Here is a 23,344-nt window from a genome sequence, read left to right as displayed (position 1 = left end):
TGGACCCATTTAATGTTGATAGTTATTTTGGTTGTTTCCAGCTTTTGCCTATTATGAATAATGCTGCTATAAACATTGGTGTATAAGTATCTGCAACCTTGTTTTCATTCTTCTGGGTATATATCTAGATGTGAGGTTGCTGGGTCAAATGATAATTTTATATTTAACTTTTTGAGTAACCGCCATATCATTTTTCACAGTGGCTACACCATTTTACATTCATACCAACATTATACTGTGTTTCAACTTCTCCGCATCCTCTCCAACACTCGTTAGTTTACATTTTAAAAACAGTAGCCATTCTTTTGGGTATAAAGTAGTATATCATTGTGATTTTAATTTGCATTTCCTTATTGGCTAATGATATTGAAAATATTTTCATATGTTTATTGACCATTTGTATATCTTCTCTGGAGAAATGTCTATTATAGTCCTTTGTTCATTAAAAAAAACAAAAAACAAAACTGGCCATCAGATCATCAGACCACATACACCCAGATTTTGGAGGACTAGGTCCTTTTAGTCCACCCTGGCAACAGAAAGCTGTACCAGGAGCTGGGACAGCAGTCCCCATTGCTGTCTGCAATGTAGTTGGGGAGTGGGAGATGGTAACTGCTGCTCAGAGGATAAAATTCATCCATATTTACTGCAGTGCATCAGCCTCTTTCTCCAATTCTTCCAGAATGCTGCATAGTATTGCACTAGACTCGAGTTTCAAGTAATTGATTCAAATAGTTCCTGCCAACATCAATGCTTGTTTTGGTGAAGGGACTGAGTCCTGGAATTTCCTAATCCACCATCTTCCCACAGTCCTCTCCTTTTCTGCCTGTCTTGTAAGGACACTTGTGCTTACATGATTGGTCCACCCAAATTAATCCAGGATAATCTCACCATTTCAAGATCCTTATTGTAATCATTTCTGCAAAGTCCCCTTTGCCAGATAAAGTAACATATTCACAGGTTCTGGGGATTAGGATGTGGACATTTTAGGGAGCCTACCACAATAAGTTCTCAAATTCACATTGTTTATCTCAAAAAATTCTCCATGCTACTGACTTAATTTTTACTCTGGTACTAGAATTTTTATTTCCTATATGTTGTGGAACTTTTTCTTTTCTATATGTTCTGCACTTCTTTCCCAATCACACATGCTTTCTTTTTTTTTTTTTAAGATTTATTTTATTTATTCCCCCCCCCCCACATTGTTTGTGCTCGCTCTCTGCTCTGTGTCCATTCGCTGTGTGCTCTGTGTCTGCTCGTCTTCTCTTCAGGAGGCACCAGGAACCGAACCTGGGACCTCCCATGTGGGAGAAAGGCACTTAATTGCTTGAGCCCCCTCAGCTCCCTGCTTTGTTGTATCTCATTGTCTTTCCTCCTTGTCTCCTTGTTGTATCACCTTGTGTCAGCTTGCTGTGCTTGCCTGTCGCACCTGCCTGTTGCACCAATTGGCTGTCTTGCTCCTCTTCTCCAGGAGGCACCAGAAACTGAACCTGGGACCTCCCATGTGGTAGTTGGGAGTTCAATCACTTGAACCACATCTGCTTCCCCACACATGCTTTTTTTTTTTTTTTTAATTCTCTCTCCTTTCCTGCCCCTCTACCAGTTGTCTGCTCTCTGTGTCCATTTGCTGTGTGTTCTTCTGTGTCTGCTTGTGTCAGCGGCACCCGGAATCTGTGTTTCATTTTTGTTGCATCATCTTGCTGCATCAGCTCTCCATGTGTGCAGCGCCACTCCTGGGCAGGCTGCACTTTTTTTGTGTTGGGCGGCTCTCCTTAAGGGGCGCACTCCTTGTGTGTGGGGCTCCCCTATGCAGGGGACACTCCTGCATGGCACGGCACTCCTTGTGCGCATCAGCACTGCCTGTGGTCCAGCTCACCACACGAGTCAGGAGGCCCTAGGTTTGATCCTTGGACCTTCCATGTGGTAGGTGGATGCCATATATGTTGGGCCAAATCCACCTCCCCACACATGCTTTCTTGTAGTCTCTTAAGGAAAAGTTGAATTTGAGATCATTTTCTGAAGGTTACCATTTATTTCCTTATGTTGATTCATTGATAGGTAAGTACTTGTTATGATCTTGTAGCCAGTCGACATATAATTCTGATCATTCTGTGATTCAGAAACCTACCTTACCAGTTTATGAAAAACAAGTAGAGATGAAAGAAAGGGAGTAGAAGAATGTTTCCCAAACCTATTTGTATCCAAAAACAAAGGAAGAGTTTAAAACTGTAGATTCCATGGACTCTACCTTTGGAAGCTGATTTATTGAGAATAGGGAGGGCCTAGTCTGGATTTTAAAAGATTCCCAGGTAGGTGACTCTGATGTGCACTCAACCACTGGAGAACTTGAGATGAGGTAAAAGATACATTTTCTTCAAATTGGTAAATAGTATTATAGCCATTGTTTGCTCTGCAAGGGATGAATCTGGCAGTAGCAAAAACATTCACCTCAGGTAATTTCTAAGCAAAGAAGTAATTTTGGGATATACCATCTGCTGTGCCCCAGTGTTGCAGAGGTTGATGGAGGTTACAGAGCAACATAGGGAAAGAAGGTGGCTCCTCAGCTGACCCCCTTTGTTGCCAGAGTTGTCAGAAATTATCTTGTTTGTTCTTTAGTTGTGGGGGCCCATTTGAGACATGTTAAATTCTACAGCTTGGTGGAATTCACAAGCCTTGCTTTATAATGAGATATAATACTGACTGTGAGAACCTTTAACCATGGCACTAACCTTGAGAAGTGTGGCTAATAACTCCTTTGTATTTTGGGTATTTGAAGGAAATCAAGTAAGTTCTAATAGTTCTCTAATATTTTCTGTTATTTTAAAAGTGAGGGTGCTGTCATAACATTTCAAAGAGCATCTCAGATGGACATCGGTCACTTGAGAGAAGATTGTTTAGTGTTTCTTTCCTCAAGAAGTGAGAGTGCCCCATACCAGCAAGTCTGGAGTCTTTAGGTGTTTAGTAGGGATAGTGGTTTTTTCCCCCATCAGGTTTGTGCTGTATTTTTGTTTAGCACAGTCTGTACTGAAAAGGACATTTATCTTTGTTTGGAGGCAGTATAGATACCTGAATCCAGTCTTATTCCTTCATTGTCGCCACTCTTGAATCACTTGGGTTATCTTTATTTTGGGAGCAAAATCTAAAGAAAGAGTCGGCAACCTCATCTTTGCACAACTAAAAGGGCTCTCTTGTGCTTTTATGATATATTTAGCAAGTCACCAAGGAGAAAATAAGAAAACATGTTATTTACAGCTAGAAAAGGAACCTTAGAGAACACTGAGTTGAGCCTCCCTCTTCTGTGTTCTTATTTTATAGATTTCAAAATGAAACAAAAAACAAGTAACAATAAAACCAGGCCACTGAAATTAAATAATTATCCAGGATTCCCACAGTCAGATAGTGGCAGAAGAGCTCTGAAATCCCTGCAAGGTCTAGAAGTTAACAGAGGAGATAAAGAAAATTTGTTCAGTGTGGTCAGAGGAACCAGCATCCTCTCCTCTGTGACTTCTCGGAAGTACTGGCATTGTAAAGATTGACCATTAGGTAATCTCAATGCTTAAAACACCCAAGTCAAATTGCATTTTAGCCAGATCCTATAATCCCAACAATAAATGATGTGATTCTCTAGATGGAGCTGAATATTTCTTGTGGCCAGAGCTTAACATTGTAGTCATTGTCCAATTCTCTTCTGGAAGTAGGCTAGAGTTTGAGAGTTGGGGGAAATCTTTGCAGCTAATAGAGTATGTGGTAAATCAGTGCATGGTACACTACATAGTAGGGATGTTTGGGGATTTTCAAAAACTCTGATTTACTTCCAGGGTGTAAACTGTGATTTGACCTGATTATAAACAGCCCATTCTGTTTACAATTCTAAATTAAAAATAGGCCAGTCATCAACTGGCTAAAATCCCATCTGCCTTTAGCTTTCACCAGCTAATTTACAAGTATGCCAGCAGTTTCACAATGGGTCCATTCTTCCCTAGGACTTGGTATAAAACCCAGCAATAACCTGATTGGTTTCTCAAATTGGACCTGAATATGCTCTTTGAGTCATAATTTCACATGGCAGTCGTTATCACTTGGCCCTTCCCTGTTTATGCATCAAGGACTTAATATAAAATAGGAAGTTTCAAGTCCTCACCCTGCAAAAATTCAAACTATGATAATCTAGATCCAGTTGACTGAATAAATTGAGAAACTGTAAACTATTAATGCAGATGATATTAATATTTCATAAATGAGTTCTCTTTAAAGAAACCTTACTCCTGGTAAGAATACATTTACATCTGTCTAGTTAGGTCAGTGAATGAAGCATTTTGAGGAGTGTATTTATGATCTTGGAGGCATTTTAGAAGATAAATTTTAGAAAGCAACTATGTAAACAGAGTAGAGCTTCCTGGAAGCTAGAACTGAGACTACTGGGAAAGGAAGAAAATATGTTTGTGAGTTCAGAAGCAAAGGGATCTGTTATCAAAAAGTGCGTCTTTAAGTATAGGTTTTCAATTTTTCCCTGAGTAAATGTGAAATATCTTACAAATTAGTTTTTAGATTCTACATTTTAATGTTATTTTGTGAAAATTCTGTGCCTAAAAGTTAAATAATTTCACTGAATAACATATAAATTGAATTTTATAATAATGACTTATGTTAATGTCTTATCATGCCTGGTTAGCGAAAAAAAGGCGGTAAGTCTTGGTAACAACTTCTATTAAGACACCGTTTTTGCTTATTCACGAAGTTTTTTCCTAAGCTATATCCACAGCAACCTATTTTGAAATCAATGAAGAATCCCCTTTGGTGCTGTATGTATATATGTTTACTTATTTTGAACATCTGACCATAGTTAAATATGTTCTTCATATTAAGAGGACTTAAAATTTATCTCACTGGGTCAGGCGCCTGCAGCCCGCCCCCGACCGCCCTCTGCTGGCAGCTCCGGCGCCTCCTCAAGCCCGGGTCCCGCCGCGGGAGGGAGTCCGCCTGCGAGACCTCCCAGCCGCCCGCGGCGCCCATGCGCCAGCAGAACGTTTCCACTGCTGCACCAAGGACACACGTCTTATGATTCAGCGGGCTTTGGAATTCCTGGAGAATTGCCTTCGTGGAAAACTGGAAATAATTTCTTTAACTTCCGTCTCTTAGCTTTCCATTTTGTTGTGTTTCAGAGGAACATCAAGAAACCACGAACTTCAGTAATGAGGAGTTTCCCTGCCACTTCCTTGAAGTTTTACCGCCAAGGACATTCTGGACCAAAAAATTAATGAAATTTCTTCTGATGATGATATTGCGGACCTTGAAGACGGCAAGGTCTAAAGAAACATCTGAGTTGGTTGAAAGCCCTTCCTCGTGTCAACCCCTTCTGTGCAGTCAAATGTAGTCACAGTGAAGACCCTGGCTGCCAGAGGGACAGGACTGGACTGTGCTAGCAAGACTGAAATCCAGTTGGTGCAGAGTCTCAGGGTGCTGCCAGGGAGGATAATCAATGCAAATCCTTGTATTCAAGTGTCTCAAATTAAGTATGCCACCAATAACGGAGTAGAGAGGATTTTGACAGTGAAGTTGAAATGATGAAAGTGGTCAGGGCACATCTGAAGGCAAAGTTGGTTTTGTGGATTGCAGTCTGTCGCCTTGGTGTTAAATTTTGAACCACGCTCAAAACCAGCAGACTTCTTTGGCAACAGGCTAAAGAGATAGTGACGTCATAAGTGTGGGCTTCCATGTGGGAAGTGGCTGTCCTGATCCTGAAGCCTTTGTGCAGGCCATTTCTGATGCCTGCTGTGTCTTTGACATGGGAGCTGAGTATCTGCTTGAAATTAGTGGTGGCTTTCCTGGACCTGATGATGTGAAGCTTAAATTTGAAGAGATCACCAGTGTCATCAATCCAGCATTAGACAAGTATTTTCTGTCAGACTCTGGAGTGAGAATCATAACTGAGCCAGGCTGATATTATGTTGCTTCAGCTTCACACTTGCAGTGATTATCAATGCTAAAAAAACTGTATTAAAGAAAAGTCAGGCTCTGACGATGAAGATGAATCAAGTAAACAAACTTTTCTGTATTTAGCCCACTTACATTTAATGTAATTATTGACATTTTAGGGCTTATGTCTGCCATTTTACTTTTTTGTTTTCTGTTTGTTTTCTGTTTTTAATGTTTTCTTTTTCCTGTTTTCCTGTATGTGACTTGAACATTTCTTTAGAATTCTATTTTATCAGTAGTGTTTTTGAGTATTTCTCTTCGTACAACTTTTTTAGTGTTTGCTCTAGGTATAACATGACATATACATACATTGGTTACCACAGTCTACTGTTGTCAAAATGTTACCAAAGTGCAGCATAGAAGCTTTATCTCCATTTATGTTCCTTTACACTCCCTTGCTTATAATTTCCTCTACGTATATTTAGAACCACATCAGGAGCAGATGTATAGCTCAGTGGTTGAGTGCCTGCCTCACATGTACAAGATCCCAGGTTCAATCCCCAGCACTTCTGAAAAAAAAAAACAACTACATCAGTCAGTGTTATACTTTTTGCTTCAACTGTAAAACATAATTTAGAAAATTTGAGAGGAGGAAGAAAGGCTATTGTGATTACCTATATTTTTGCTTACTTTGTTCTTTCTTTTCTAATGCTCCAAGATTACATTTTTGATCATTTCTTTTCTGTTTAGAGAATTTCCTTTAGCCATTCTTTTAGGGTAAATCTGTTTGTGACAAATTCTCTTAGTTTTCTTTCATCTGAGAATGTATTAATTTCTTTTTTTGCTGGTTATAGGATTCTGGGTTGATAGTTCTTTTCTTTCATCTCTTAAAAAATATTCTACCACTTGCTTCTGGCCTGCATGGTTTCTGATGTCATTCTAATCATTTTACCCTATAGATAAAGGGTCATTTTTCTCTCTGTTTTCAAACTTTTTTTCCTGTCTTAAATTTTCGCAAGTTTGAGTTGTCTTGAAATGGAATTCTTTGAGTTTATCCTAATGGGGGTTCACTCAGCTTCTCAAATCTGTAGGTTAGTCTTTTGTCAAATTTGGGAAACTTTCAGCCATACGTTCTTTGAGTACTTTTTCAGCCTCAATCTCTTTCTCTTCTCCTTTCAGAATTCTAATGCCATGAATGTTAGATCTTTTTTTTTTTTTTTAAATAGTCCATGGTCCCTCAGGTTCTGTTCATTTCTTTTGGCTCCATTTCTCTCTGTTGTTCATATTGGATAATTTCTATTTTTCTTTCAGTTCATGGGTTCTTTCCTTTGTCCCTTCATTCTTCCATTCTACCCATCCACTGAAATTTTATGTGTTTAAGTTCATGTTTTTTCATTTCTAAAATTACTATTTTGCTTGTTTTTTAAAAATTTCTCTCTTATTCCTCCCCCCTGGACTCCCCCCCCCCCCCAGTTGTCTGCTCTCTGTGTCCATTTGCTGTGTGTTATTCTGTGACCGCTTCTATCCTTAGCAGCACTGGGAATCTGTATTTCTTTTTGTTGCGTCATCTTGTCATGTCAGCTCTCTGTGTGTGTGGCGCCATTCTTGGGTAGGCTGCACTTTCTTTTGTGCTGGGTGGCTCTCCTTACAGGGCGTGCTCCTTGCATGTGGGGCTCCCCCACATGGGGGACACCCCTGCGTGGCAGGGCACTCCTTGCGCACATCAGCACTGCGCATGGGCCAGCTCCACGCGGGTCAAGGAGGCCTGGGGTTTGAACCACGGACCTCCCATGTGGTAGGCGGACGCCCTATCCATTGGGCCAAGTCTGCTTCCCTATTTTGTTCTTTATATTTGCTATTTATTCACTTAGGCTCTCTATTTCTTTACTGAGACTTTTTTTTTCATTTGTTCAAAGCATGTTCATAATTGCTTGTTGAAACATTTTTATCATGGTTGCTTTAAAGTATTAGGTAATTCTGTCATCTCTATCATGTTGGTGTTGACATGCACTTATTGTAATTTTTCATTTAGTTTGGGATCTTCCTTGTTCTTGGTATGATAAGTGATTTCTTATTGAAGCCTGGACATTTTCATATTATGTATGAGATTCTGGATCTTATTTACACCTTCTGTTTTAGTTGGCTTTTTCTGACACAATTCTGATAGAAAAAGGGAGGGTACTGCCTTATTACTGCCAGGTGGAAGTAGAAGTCCAGGTTCCCTACTTGACCTCCGTTAAAAGCCAAGGAGGTCAGTTCCTGCTACTGCTGGGCAGGTGTGAGAGTTCTGGTTGCCTACGTGGTCCCCACTGACTCCTTGGTGGGAGTGTCCTAGTCAAGGCTGGACAGTGGTTAAAGTCCTGATTCTCTACTAGGCCTCCTCTGACATCACCCTGAAAGGGAAAGAAAGGGGCAACTCATTACTTCAGGTAAGGATGGAAGTCCAAGCTCCCCTTGTCATCTCCATTAACTCTGGGGCCAGCTAGTAGGGATGAAAGTCAAAGCTCCCTACATGGCCTTCTCTGATACCACCCTAATGAGGTATTGGGGCCCTTCCTTGCAGCCTTGTAAAGTCTAGGCTCCCTACTTGGCCTTTGCTGTCATAGGTGGGAATATGGTCACAGCTTTTTCTGTAGTGTTTAGCTGGAGTAGAGTGGGTTATTGTCTAAAAGTTTGCTATCTTGCTAAGCTTTTATTGGGTCTTTTCTTTTCCTGCATGCATTGTTGTTTTGGTGTTGCCAACTTCTTCAGCTCCAAGTCTGAGGTTATGAGGGAAAAAGAACATCTAGGGAACTTACCACTGTGTCACACTTAGGACCAAACTTCCCACATGCCAGAGGACATAAAGAATTACACAGTGTTATGAAAAGAACTGAATATACAATAGACAGATAATGATAATGTTAGTCACACTTTACTCCTTAGTCATATAAACTCCAAGATTTGTTCTTCTGTTGTTGTTTTTAACCACTTGGTCATTATTTATTATACAAATTTATCACATAACTTAAGGGTAATTTTTGGAGTAAATGCTTATGAAATAGGTTTTGAGGATATGACATATTTCTAAGTTTACTCCAATAAAAAGTTTTCTTTTAAATAAAAATTAATAACCCTTATGTTAAAAAGCAAACTGATAAAAAAGTATGCTTTCACAAATTTAAATGAAAAAAAAAAAGTAGAATGATATATTCCTGAGTTTTCTTTTAGTCAAAAATAAACATCTGTTTTAAATGCCTCACATTCTCTATATGTACTGACAGACTGATAAAGGAGCCTTCATCTTGTGTAGACTGTGTCATTGAGACAAACTATCCCATCTTTCTGAGTACACTTTCTTTATAACTTTATAGCATTTTGTGGGCTCTAGAAATAATGCTTGTTTCTACAAAAATCCACCAACTCTTGAATATGGAACATATTCATATAAAAATGAAAACAAAGCATTTCTGTCAATATTATTGATAGCTATTTCCAATTATGCTGCTGGAGGATATTTTTTCCTTGTATAAATAGGATAACTCCATGTTAATCTAACAATTCATAGAGATTGTCTTAGTTTAGTTATACTATTTTTAAAAATAAAAATATATCTGTCATATGGATATTTGTGTTCAATAAGACCATAGTCCAATAACAAATGACATTTTATTATTCAAATTATCTTGTCGTGTCAATGCTAATGTGAATAAAATATGAAATAAGCTAATTTTATCAATGGTAAAATCAATTGGAATTCGCTTGAGGGTAGCCATCTTTCAAATATCCTGTATTTGGTAGAATTTTAATCTTTACCTGTTAAAGTCTTGGGTAAGGCCATGGCAAAGGCATCTCTACATCAGGTTCAAGAACAATGGATATGGAGCAGATGAGTCCTTGTACACATCGCATGTTCTACGAGCATCTTTCTACTCCGCAGGACTCAAAATTCTGGGCTTCATAATTTTTCGGGATTTAGTGTCAAAATAAAAGCATAATTAAAATCTAGACAGATGTTAAAGACTTCAATTTCCACTTAAAGTTGGTGTTTTTCCTCTTCATAGTATCACAATTTAAAAGAAAGAAAATGAATTCTGTCAACTAAGTTTTTTAACTGTTGACATTGTGGTTTCCTTTCATATTGAATTTTAAGTGATACTGCTTTGCTCTCTTTATTTCCAGGCTATTAGGTGCAACAAAGCTTAAACTCAATGAATAATACAGAATTGCTAACACGGTGACCCTTGAAAAGCAAAGACATACAAAAAGCATTCTTTTTTTCAAAGAATATTTTAACAAATAGGGGCTCACTTTACATATACATGCTATAAAGTCTTAATTGTTATATTAAGAAAATAGTTACTTATTTTAATTGATTAGGCCTTTACTTATGTATAGTTCTGGATGTGTACGTGTGAGAGAGACAGAGAGAGAAAGGGAAAGCGATTATTTTTCAGTTTAAGTAAGACTGTAACTTCCTGAGAACCCTCTAATTAGGTAAAATATTGGTTGAGATATTCAGTCTTTTTACGAGGAATTATTTAAAAAGCATACCTTGTATATTTATGAAAAATTGAAGTAGATTATCGCTTAATAAACTAATGGTGTATCTATTTAAACAAGTTTTAGTTAAGAGAAGTGTAAACATGATTCTATATTTACAAATGTACTGGTTATTCTTCCTTGTCTAGGAGGTTGAGCCAAAGTTTAAGCAGATAGATGAAAGTCTGAGTCTGGAAAAGTTCAAAGCATTACATAAATGCAGATAAAGTGATACAGTAAAGTCAGTTGGCAATTATTTTTAATAATTATTTACAGGGTCTCTCATTGCTGTACTCCTTGCTCACATGCAAGTGACCTGAGTTACTCCATCTTCCTGATCAAACTGTCCATCGTCTAATTCCCGGAGGACACTGTCACTACTGCTGAACCCAGAGAAGCTGCTGTAGTGTGCGGGCCTCCCGTCCTTGGTCCAACATTCTTTAGGAGAGAGGAGGCATGCCTCAGGCAGATGGCTGCTCTCCGGAGGTTGTGACATGGCTGTGTCTAATCCAATGCTCCTACTGGTGACTTTGTTCTTATCTTCACCTTTTATATGCCGGCTGGCTTTCCTCTGAAATACAAGAGATAAACAACCAGGAGTTGTAGAGCTGGGTGCTCTCATGCCCCTCTGTTCTAGCACGTGCTGCCTCGCCTGAAAATCCTTTCCCCACTGCTCTTCAAAATCCTGCTCATTCGTCAAGAACAAGTTCAGAGCCACCCTCCTCCTCTCTCTCTCCCCCCAAATAAAATAAGCTCTCTCTGCTCTGTTTCACAGCTCTCTGAAAGTTCTGGGCAGCTGTCCTCATTAGCAAGTTTGTTATGTAGAATTTGAGAGATGCCTGTCAAAATCTCACTTTGGGGAACAAAGCAGAGTACAAGTACATTAAAGTTTCCATTTTCATTCTTGGTTTTAGTTGGGATTTAAACAGGAGAAAAAGTGCCTCAGTGCCCACCTTAGACCCATTTCATATAGCGGTTGGTTGCACACAGAGGTATGGATAATTCAGACTGAGTTTAATTTAACTTTTTTTTTTTCAAACCCTGTTTATTCTGAACGAATGCCTGGAGCATCTTTCTGGGCCAAACGGATACCTTTCTTCATCCTGCTATAAACTGCTTCTGTGTGGACACAATGGTAATACTGAGCAATTGCATGTGATTCATTCTTCAGACTATCTGATAAGCTGTGGATATTTCTGCTAATAAATATTTACTGAGGGCTGAAAATGTCCTTGGTGCAGTTTAGAATAAAGAGAACATGGCCTATGCTTAGAACTCTTAAGTCAAAATAAGATATCTTTAAGTCAATAAAGGAAAAGCTCAAGGAGGAAAATTATACTAGATCAACATGTGGTCTTTTAGAGTCCTCTCTGATTTTGTTACAAAATCTTATTTAATGATAATTATATATTAGAATTTGATCATATACTCTTTTTTTTATCAGATACTCTTAGGCACATAGAATTGAAGAAAGATTTAAAGATAAAAAGGCACGAGGAGGGAAATGGACTTTGGCCCAGTGGTTAGGGCGTCCGCCTATCACATGGGAGGTCCGCGGTTCAAACCCGGGGCCTCCTTGACCCGTGTGGAGCTGGCCCATGTGCAGTGCTGATGCGCGCAAGGAGTGCCGTGCCACGCAGGGGTGTCCCCCGCGTAGGGGAGCCCCACGCGCAAGGAGTGCGCCCTGTAAGGAGAGCCACCAGTGTGAAAGAAAGTGCAGCCTGCCCAGGAATGGTGCCGCCCACACTTCCCATGCCGCTGACGACAACAGCTGATGACAACAGAAGCGGACAAAGAAACAAGACGCAGCAAATAGACACAGAACAGACAACCAGGGGAGGGGATGTAATTAAATAAATAAATAAATCTTAAAAAAAAAAAAAAGGCACGGGGAGCAGATGTAGCTCATGTGGTTGAGCACCTGCTTCCCATGTACGAGGCCCTGGGTTCAATCCCTGATACCTCCCAAAAAAAAAAAAAGGATAGTAATTTCCTAACTTACAAGGAGTTTGTTTACCATAAGTTTGTTTATGTGTTAGTTGGGAGCTAGGATTACATTTTCCCACAGAAAACATTATTCATGGAAGTCAGACGCCCAGGTTTGTTAAACTGTAATATATAAAATGTGAAGTATTTTCTACTGGTTTTCACAGCAAATATACAAAGCATACAAATACCTTTATTAAATAGGATTTTGTGGACTGCAAGCATTGTTCATGATACTGTATAGGAAAATGCACACCTCCCCCAACATGTTGCATAGAAAGAAGTGTTAGAAGCTAAAAGGCAGCTCATTTGTTTTCCTTGGCAGAGTTACTGGGATCTTTGGTGAGACAGTTGTAGCTTGGTGGTCAGCACATTTTCCTTTAGGACGCTTACATGCATCAAATGCAAACAGAAGACTTTAAATCCTTTTTTTTTTTCTTCCCATAAGGGTACAAGGTTTGAAAATGGCACGCTCTCCCAGGCACTGGACTGCTGGACAGTGAGGATGTGGCCTTTTGGCTGCAGGCAGGGCTGATGAGTGCTGCCAGGCTGGGATCCTTTCTCAGGCCTGGCTTGTGGCTCCTTTTCCCACATGCACAAAGAAGGCATCCATTCTTGAATGATGCTCTCACTGTTGCCTGATGATGGGAAAGCAGGGGTGCCAGAGAGTACTTGGATGCTTTTATCTTTCCTTCCTCACCAGCACCAAGGCCAAAGGAGAATTTTGCAATAAATTCCTTATTGCACATCAATCAATAGAGGCCAACTTTCATATACTCAATGAAAGTTTTCTCAATAAAATTTGATTTTTATTAAGATTTTTAATAAATACTTATTATTTAGAATAATAAGATAGTCATTTACTTCTAATATGCATCAGTATGTAGACAGCCATCAAATGTATATTTCAAATGTTTGAGGATGACAAAATACCTAATCACCATTTGTCTAAAAAAGATTTCAGAAGAATCAAAACATGCTGTAGCAGTTTGATATTATTGATGAATTCCAAAAAGAAATATTGGATTATGTTTGAAAACTGGTCCCTTCCTCTGGGCATATTAGATTATATTGGATTCAGAGGTTTACTTGATTAAGTAAGTAAGCCTCTTGTGCCAGTAGGGAGCTGAGTCCCCACCCCTTGGTGAGTGGGGACTCACAGATAAAAGACATGGAAAAGGACAGAGTTGAGGGTTTTTGATGTTGGAGTTTTGATGATGGAGTTTGATGCTTGAAGCCTTAAGCTGGAGCCCCGGGAAGTAAGCTCACAGAGGAAAGAGAAGAAGCCCCAGGAAGAGAGGAACCCTGAGCCAAGACAGAAGCAAGACCTTGGAGGAGAGGAACCCAGAAAGCCTGAACCCTCATAGACATCAGCAGCCATCTGGCTCCAACACGTGAAAATAGACTTTGGTGAGGAAAGTAACTTACATTATATGGCCTGGTATCTGTAAGCTCCAACCCCAAATAAATACGCTTTACAAAAACCAACCAATTTCTGGTATTTTGCATCAGCACCCCTTTGGCTGACTAATACACATGCTTTCATTTTCTTTTTCACTATGTGAGTCTGCTTCATAAATATATCTTCAGCAGTTATATCATCTCCTCATCATACCCTTACTCCATGTGAAATAATAGCTTTTACAACAAGCCAAATTGCAATGTTCTTATAATTTAGGGTGTTGAGTGTGGAGCTGGCCTGGACCATGGAGACCATCTACTTTAATTCCCTCCTTATAGAGAGGCAGGACCAGGCCGAGAAGAAAGACAGGATTTAGACTGAGCTAGAACCCTGAGTTTTAACCCTATTCTTCTCATACTATACTATTCAGATTTGCAAAAACATATAACTCTAGATTCATGTGATTCCTAAGGAAACATTTCCTCCAACTACAAAAGTAGTATCAGCTCAATGCAGAAAACCTGGCAAAAACAAAGTAAAAGCAAAGCCCACCCACAGTTCCATCTCTCAGAGACACCATTGTTAAAATCTTAGCATATTTTCCTCGTGTTTTCTTCTCTGAATATATAAGTATTTGTATGCACATGCACAGCTGCATAGAAGTAGTGCATACAATTTTATAGCACATTTTCCACTTAGCACTATATTATGAATATTTCTCTATATCAATAAACAGATTTCCCATACTACATCAACAGATTTACTCATATTCTTCTCACTTTCTACTGATATTTTCAGTTACAAAATGGGAAATTATACCAAGATTTGGATGCATTTGAATGCCAACATTGATAAAATCTATTACTTCTGGGGAGTCATTCCCATTTACTGTAATGGGTTATCCATTAAAAGCACATGACATTTGTGGCCACCTTGATCAAGATGTCAGTCAGAGCAAGACACTTCAGGGCTCCTTTCCCCCACAGAAGCTCTGAATAATCATCAAGAACTGGCAGAAAGAAACATCTTTCTCAAAATTTCAGAAAACAGTTAAACAATTGAAATAAGAGTGAATGCTGAATCAAGAAAACAGGCTACTTAAAAGTAGTAGGATGGGAAACGGACTTTGGCCCAGTGGTTAGGGCGTCCGTCTACCATATGGGAGGTCCGCGGTTCAAACCTCGGGCCTCCTTGACCCGTGTGGAGCTGGCCATGTGCAGTGCTGATGCGCGCAAGGAGTGCCGTGCCACGCAAGGGTGTCCCCCGCGTGGGGGAGCCCCACGCGCAAGGAGTGCACCTGTGAGGAAAGCCGCCCAGCGTGAAAAGAAAGAGCAGCCTGCCCAGGAATGGCACTGCCCACACTTCCCGTGCCGCTAATGACAACAAAAGCGGACAAAGAAACAAGACGCAGCAAATAGACACCAAGAACAGACAACCAGGGGAGGGGGGGAAATTAAATAAATAAATAAAATCTTTAAAAAATAAAAAAATAAAAAAATAAAAGTAGTAGGAGGGAGGGAGGTGGATGTGGCTCAGGGGACTGAGCTCCTGCCTACCACATGGGAGGTCCATGGTTTGGTTCCCAATGCCTCCTAAAGAAGACAGCAAGCTGGCATGATGGGTAGGTGCAGCAAGCTGGCACAACAAGATGAAGCAACAAGTGACACAAAAAGAAAAGCAAGAGAGACACACAAAGCAGGGAGCAGAGGTTCCTGGTACCTCTTAGAGAAAAAACAGTAAGACAGGGAGCTGATGCGATGGGCAGGCATGGTAAGCTGATGCAACAAGATGATGCAACAAGAGACACAAGAAGAAAAACATAATGAGAGGTACAACAAAGCAGGGAACAGAGGTGGCTCAAGCAATTAGGCATCTCCCTCCCACACTGAAGGACCTGAGTTCAGTTCCTCATGCCTCCTAAAGTCAGCACACAGCAAGAGCAAACAATGAGGGGGTGGGGAGAGATAAATAAATAAATAACCTTAACAAAAAAAGTATTGGAAGCTCATGGCACCCTGGCTTCCCCTCCCATCCCACCCTTGCACCTCCTCTGCATGGAGCCAGGCTGCTCTCCCAGTGCAGATCCCTGGTCCAGGTTCTGGAAGGAGCAGTGTAACCCTGGCACACATACTGAGACATATATGTCTGGCCCAGTCTTTCTGATGATGGTCTGAGGGGCTCACTGTCCCAGAACTTGCCCTATAAGTGCAAAGCAGATCGTGGAACTCCTGTACAGAACATGGGAGAGCAATGAAATAGCTGTCTAGGGCAAGGAATCACTGACTGAAGGAGAGTTTAGTGCCTGGGACAGTGAGAAAACTTTGATAGGGAAGAAGGGGGATATTCAGAATCGTGTAATGCCCAAAACAAGACTCATGCACAAAAAGGATCAGGGAAGCCCCTATAATGTAGTTTCTAAATTGTTGTAGATTCTGAATGTTAAATTTAAGCCCAATGATAACTTCAAAGAAAGTTTTGGAGAATACGCCAGCTCAGAGACAGAAATTACAGTACATGTTGCCAGAGGCAGCAGCCAATGGGAATGGGGAAATAATGTAATATGGGTATAGGGTTTCTGTTTGAGGAGAGGGAAAAGTTCTAATAATGGAAGGTGGTGAGGGTTCTGCAACAAAGTGAGTGTGATTAATTCCAGTGAGTGTTATGCTTGGGAGTGATTGAGATGGAACATATATGTTGTATATGGAAAGGAGGGAGAGAGGAAGGAAAGAAGGAAGAAAGAAAATAAAGAAAGAAGGAACCGTGTCTATAAAAGGCAATGACAATTAAAGACAATACATGATCCTGGGTGGGATCTATAAAGGGAATAGCAAATGCTAATAAGGACATTATTGGGATTATTGGGATGGCACCAGATTAGGCAGATATATTAGTCAGGGTTCTCTAGGGAAACAGAATCAACAAGAGATATCTGTCAATAGTAAGAAATTTTATCAGAGTCTCTCATGTGACCATGGGGATGCACAAGTCCAGGTCCCGCAGGCAGCCTGCAACCAGAGGCTCCAATGAAAGTCCATTGAAGGTCCTTGATGCGTTTGGGGAGATACTGGCTGTCGAAAGATGAGGTGGGAAATTCTCCCTCAATGCTGGAATCACTTTCCCTTTTAAGGCATTCAACTGATTGGATAAAGTGTCACTCATTGCTGCTGGCAATCTCCCTGAATGATGTAATTGTAATCAGCTATCTTTGATTTACCACTGCAGTAAAGTCAATGGTCACTAAGTCCATAAATGCCCTTGTATTACAATTAGTCCAGTGCTTTTCTGACCAAACAACTGGGCACAATTACCTGGCCGAGCTGACATATTAGCCTAACCATTACAGCAGATAAGGCTCAGCTGTCTCATAAAAACAACTGAGAAAGAACCAAAATCTGCCTAAGGGACCTGCTCTGGGGGTCAGCAGACCAGGACAGTGCTTCACAATTTGAGGAGGGTGAGGGACAGAGAGACAAAGAAGCCAAAAGAACACACTGTGAGTTACTAAGCCTCCTGACCACAGGGAGGGCTCCCCTCCCCCACCCCAGATATTCAGTGGTAGTAAGACCCTTGGCTCACTGCAGCTGCCTGAGAGGGTATCAGACATCTTCCTCCCTGTCAGTTGTTACAAGGCAAAAGGGAGGGGGAGTCAGGTGGCTTTTCATCAATGAATTTGGCCAGTGGAGCCTGCTTTGAATCTTGGCTCTGGCCAGAGGAAAACAAAGGAAAACCAAGAAAGACACACCTCTGTGCTGGCCAGTCTGGGTATTACATGGACAAAAACTGCTTTTAGAGCTCTCTTTACCCTACCCCCAGGAGAAAGTCTGTGCCCCATTAGTGAGTCCCTGGCATGACTTTGATAATAACTTAAGCTGGGCAATTTTAAAGATTTAGGGTAAGTTGAACAAAATATCAAAGAAGAGCTGTAAGAAAATAACAATAGGAAGAGAGAGAAATTGTCCATCAGAGTAAATTCACCAACATATCGGATGCCTAGACATTAGTAAAAACTTACAAGCCATACTAGGAACCAGGAAGAGATAGCCCAGCCAAAGAAACAAACCAAATATCCTGAAGAGATTCAGGATTTAAGACAATTAATCAATGATAGTCAGAAAACTCTACTAAATCAATTTAAAGAATTGAAAGAAAATATGACTAAAGAGATAAAGGATATTAAGAAGACACTTGGTGAACATGAAGAACAATTTAAAAGTCTGCAAAGAAAAGTAACGAACTTTATGGGAATGAAAGACATGATAGATGATATTAAAAACACCTTAGAGGTACATAAGCTTGAAGACAGAATTAGTGATTTTGAAGACAGAACATCTGAACTGGAAAAGAAAGGACAACAGAAAGAGAAGAGAATGGACAAAATGGAACAGGATCTCAGGGAATTGAATGACAACATAAGATGCAAAAGCATATGCATTATCAGTGTCTCAGGAGGAGAAGAAAATGGAAAAGGAGCAGAGAGAATATGAGGAAATAATGACTGAAGACTTCCCTACCCTTATGAAAGACATAAATATCAATATCCAAGCAGAACAATGCACCCCAAACAGAATAAACCCGAATAGACCTACCCTGAGACACCTACTATGCAGAATGACAAATATCAGAGATAAAGAAAAGATTTTGAAAACAGCAAGAGAAAAGCAAAGCATCACATACAAGATAAACTAGAAAAGATTAAGTGTCAACCTCTCATCAGAAACCATGGAGGAGAGAAGAAAGTGGTGTGATGTATTTGAGGTATTTAAAGAGAAAAACTGCCAGCCAAGAATTCTGTATCAGGTAAAGCTGTCCTTCAAAAATGACAAACAAAAACTGATAGAATAAGTTAACAAAAAACCAGAATTACCAGAGATTCTAAAGGTAGTGCTGCAGCCTGAAAGGAAAAAAACAAGGGCAAGAGACCTGTAGAAGGGTATAGAAATGAAGAATATTAGAAAGGGTAAATTAAAGGGTAAAAAGATAGACTATAGTATGATATGACAAGAGAAGCCAAAGGTCAAAACGGATGAAGAAAATAATGTCTTTACATTTATAACATTGAATGCTAATGGCTTAAATTCCCCAATCAAAAGACATAGACTTATAGAATAGATTAAAAAATATAAGCCATCTATATGTTATCTACAAGAGACTCACCTCAGCTATAAGGACACAACCAGGTAAAAAGTGAAAGGTTGGAAAAAGATATTCCATGCAAATAGTAACCAAGAAAGAGTTGGAATAGCGATACTACTATCAGACAAAACAGATTTTAAAAGCAAAACATTATAAGCAACAGAGAAGGTCATCATATATTAAAAAAAAGGGGCAATTCAACAAGAAGAAATAACTATTCTAAATATTTATGCACCTAACCTCAGTGCTCCAAAATACATGAAACACACACTGGCAATGCTGAAGGGAGAAATAGATGTCTCTATAATAATAGTTGGAGACTTCAATACACTACTGTCAGTATTGGATAGAACATCTGGACAAAGAATAAATGAAGAAACAGTGTACTTGAATAAAATGATAAAGGAACTAGACCTAATAGATATCTATAGAGCATTCAACCCCAAGACAGCAGGATATACATTCTTCTCCAAGAAAGAAAAGTCTCAATAAATTTAAAAAGATTGAAATTATATAAAATACTTTATCTGAGCCTAACAGAATGAAGCTGTAAATCAAAACTGGACCAAAAAAAAAAAAAGGGAAAATTCATAAATACATGGAGATTAAACAACACACTCTTAAACAACTACTGGGTCAAAGAAGACATTGCAAGAAAATTCAGCAAATATCTTGAGATGAATGAAAATAAGAACACAATATATCAAAACCTATGGAACACTGGAAAGGCAGTGCTGGGAGGGAAATTTATAGCCTAAATGCTTACATTAAAAAAGAAGAGAGGGCAAAAATTTGATGATCTAACTGCACACCTGGAAGAACTAGGGAAAAAAAAAAACACAAAAGCAAAATAATTCCAAATCGAGATGAAGGAAAGAAATAGTAAAGATCAGAGCAGAAATAAATGAAATCAAGTACAAAGAACAATAGAGAGAATCAACAAAACCAGAAGTTTGTTCTTTAAGAAGATCAACAAAATTGGCAAACCCTTAGCTAGACTGACAAAGAAAAAGAAAGAAGACACAAATAAAATCAGAATGAGAGGGGGGACATTAAAACTGACCCTGCAGAAATGAGACCATAAGAGGATACTATGAAACTAGAAAATGTAGACGAGATGGACAAATTCCTAGAAACACACAAACCACCTACATTGACTCTCAAAGAAACAGAAGACCTCAACAAACAAATCACAAGTGAAGAGATTGAAACAGTCATCAAAAACCTCCCAAAGATGAAAAGTCTGGGCCCAGATGGCTTCACAGGTGAATTCTACCAGTCATTCAGAGATGAACTAATGCCAATGTTACTCAAGCACTTCCAAAAAAGGTAAAAGGAGAGAATGCTACCAAACTCATTCTATGAAGGAAATATCACCCTAATATCAAAACCAGACAAAGTTACTAAGAAAAAAGAAAAATACAGGGGCTGAAGTCTCTCTTCAGACCCCCACCATGCCAGCAGTGGTGGGGCTGAAGTCTATTCTTCAAATCCCCTCCATTGGGAAAGCTTCCTAATAAACTTCCTGCCTGAAAAAAAAAAAAAATTACGGACTAATATCTCTCATGAGTATAGTGCAAAAATCCTCAACACAATATTTGCAAACAGAATCCAAAAGCACATTAAAAGAATTATACACCATGATCAAATGGGTTTTATCCCAGGTATGCAAGGCTGGTTCAACACAAGAAAATCCATTGGTGTAATAAACCACATTGATAAATTGAAGAAGAAAAATCATATGATCCTCTTGATTGATGCAGAAAAGGCATTTCACAAAAGACAGCACCCTTTCTTGATAAAAATACTATAAAAGATAGGAATAGAAGGAAACTTTCTCAATAGATAAAGTGCATATACGAAAAACCTACAGCTAGCATTGTACTCAATGGTGAAAAACTGAAAGCTTTCCCACTGAGATCAGGAACAAGTCAAGGATGCCCACTGTCACCAATATTATTCAATATTGAGCTAGAAGTTCTAGCTAAAGCAATTAGATAAAGAAATAAAGGGCACCCAAATAGGAAAGAAAGAAGTAAAACTTTCACTATTTGCTGATGACATGATTCTATATCTAGAAAACCCTGCAAAATCCCAACAAAGCTACTAGAATAGGTGAGTTCAGCAAAGTGGCAGAATGCAAGGTTAATACGCAAAAATCAATAGCATTTCTATATCCTACTGATATGTAAACTGAGGAGGAAATCAGAAAAAAAAATTTATTTATAGTAGTGACTATCAACAATCAAATACTTAGGAATAAACTTAACCAAGGACATTAAGGACCTGTATTCAGAAAACTACAAAACATTGCTAAAAAAAACAAAAAAAAAAAGACTTACATAAATGGAAGGACATTCCGTGTTCATGGATTGGAAGATTAAATGTTGTTAAGATCTCAATAGTACTTAAACTATTTATAGATTCAATGCTGTCCCAATAAAAATCCCAACAGCCTTTTTCGCAGAAACCGAAAAGCCAATGATCAAATTTTTTTGGAAAGGTAAGGGGCCCCAAATAAACAAAAATGATTTTAAAAAGAAGAATGAAATTTGAGGACTCTTGCTTCCTGAGTTTAAAGCATAATACTTGGTTGCAGTGGTAAAAACAGTGTGGTACTGGCATAAGGACAGACAGATTGACCAGTGGAACTGAATTGAGAACTCAGAAATTGTCGCTCACATCTACAGTCAAGCTATTTTTTTTTTTTAAAGATTTATTTATTTATTTAATTTCCCCCCCTCCCCTGGTTGTCTGTTCTTGGTTCTATTTGCTGTGTCTTGTTTCTTTGTCCACTTCTGTTGTCGTCAGCGGCACGGGAAGTGTGGGCGACGCCATTCCTGGGCAGGCTGCACTTTCTTTTCACGCTGGGCGGCTTTCCTCACGGGCGCACTCCTTGCGCGTGGGGCTCCCCCACGCGGGGGACACCCTTGCGTGGCACGGCACTCCTTGCGTGCATCAGCACTGCGCATGGCCAGCTCCACACGGGTCAAGGAGGCCCGGGGCTTGAACCGCGGACCTCCCATATGGTAGACGGACGCCCTAACCACTGGGCCAAAGTCCGTTTCCCACAGTCAAGCTATTTTTGACAAGGCTGTTAAACCCACCCAACATGGCCTGAACAGTCTATTCAACAAATGGTGCTGGGAGAACTGGATAGCCATATCCAAAGAAAGAAGACCCCTATCTCACACCTTATACAAAAATTAACTCAAAATGGATCGAGGACATAAATATAAAAACAACTATATAATTTCTAGAAGAAAATGTAGGAAAACATCTTCAAGATCTTGTGGTAGGTGGTAGTTTCTTAAACCTTACATCCAAAGCATGAGCAACAAAAGAAAAAATAGATAAATGGGACCTCCTCAAAATTCAACACTTTTGCACTTCAAGGGACTTTGTCAAAAGGGTGAAAAGGCAGCTGACTCATGGGAGAAAATATTTGGCAATCACATATCTGATAAGGATTTAATATCCATGATACGTAAGGAAATCATATAACTCAAAAATAAAAAGACAACATATCTGATTGAAAATGGGCAAAGGATGTGAAAAGACAATTGTCCAAAGAAGATATAAAAATGGCAAAGAAACGCATGAAAAAACATTCAACATCACTTTAGGGAAATACAATTAGGGAAATACAAATCAAAACTACAATGAGATATCATTTCCCAACTATTAGAATGGCCGTTGTTGAAAAGCCTGAAAACTGTGAATGTTGGAGAGAATGTGGAGAGATAGGAATGCTTATTCACTGTTGGTGGGAATGTAGAATGGCACAGCCACTGTGGAGGACTGTTTGGAAGTTCCTAAGGAGGTTGAATATAGAATTGCCATGGGACCCAGCAATCCCATTGCTAGGTACATAGCCAGAAGAACAGAGAGCAGTGACACGAGTAGATCTCTGCACACCGATGTTCATAGTAGCATTATTTATGAATAGCCAAAAGTTGGAAACAACCCATGTGTCCTTCAACTAATGAATGGATAAACTGTGGCGTATTAATATGATTATACACATGATGGAATATTATGTAGCAATAAGAAGAAATGAAGTCGTGAAACATATGACAACATGGATGAACCTGGAGGACAGTACGTTGAGTGAAGCAATACAGACACAAAAGGACAAGTACTGTATGACTGCCCTATTATGAACTAAATATTTTATGTGAAATATATTATGTGAAATATGAATATGGGTAGAATTGCATAGATAAGATCGCTTTTCTTTGAAGCTGAACAAATGTATAAGTTAATACTACAAAATGTTAATATCAGACCAAAAAAACTCCACATTATACTGCATGAAGGAGACAAGACAAAGAGTACTACATATTTTATGGTTCATATTATATAAAATTTAAATATAAATCAATT

At 39.3% G+C, this 23,344-nt stretch overlaps 1 protein-coding gene across 2 annotated transcripts in view; it reads right to left on the bottom strand.

Annotated features, from left to right (window-relative positions):
• Positions 1–23,344, bottom strand: part of RFTN2 (raftlin family member 2) — a 139,574-nt gene that overhangs the window by 32,010 nt on the left and 84,220 nt on the right. The window contains exon 10 of one of the 2 annotated variants that reach the window (XM_004468470.5): positions 9,546–11,008. The exons of the other annotated variant lie outside the window; for it this stretch is intronic. Within the exon in view, the coding sequence (XP_004468527.2) occupies positions 10,739–11,008 (270 nt within the window). The 3' untranslated portion in view covers positions 9,546–10,738. Of the gene's footprint in view, positions 1–9,545; positions 11,009–23,344 lie in introns of those variants that run through there. 2 annotated transcript variants of the gene reach the window in all.

Source organism: Dasypus novemcinctus, chromosome 7 (genome assembly GCF_030445035.2).
Source record: "Dasypus novemcinctus isolate mDasNov1 chromosome 7, mDasNov1.1.hap2, whole genome shotgun sequence".
Taxonomy (NCBI): domain Eukaryota; kingdom Metazoa; phylum Chordata; class Mammalia; order Cingulata; family Dasypodidae; genus Dasypus; species Dasypus novemcinctus.
The sequence above is the reverse complement of the archived record's forward strand: the minus strand, read 5'-3'. Positions and strand labels throughout refer to the sequence as shown.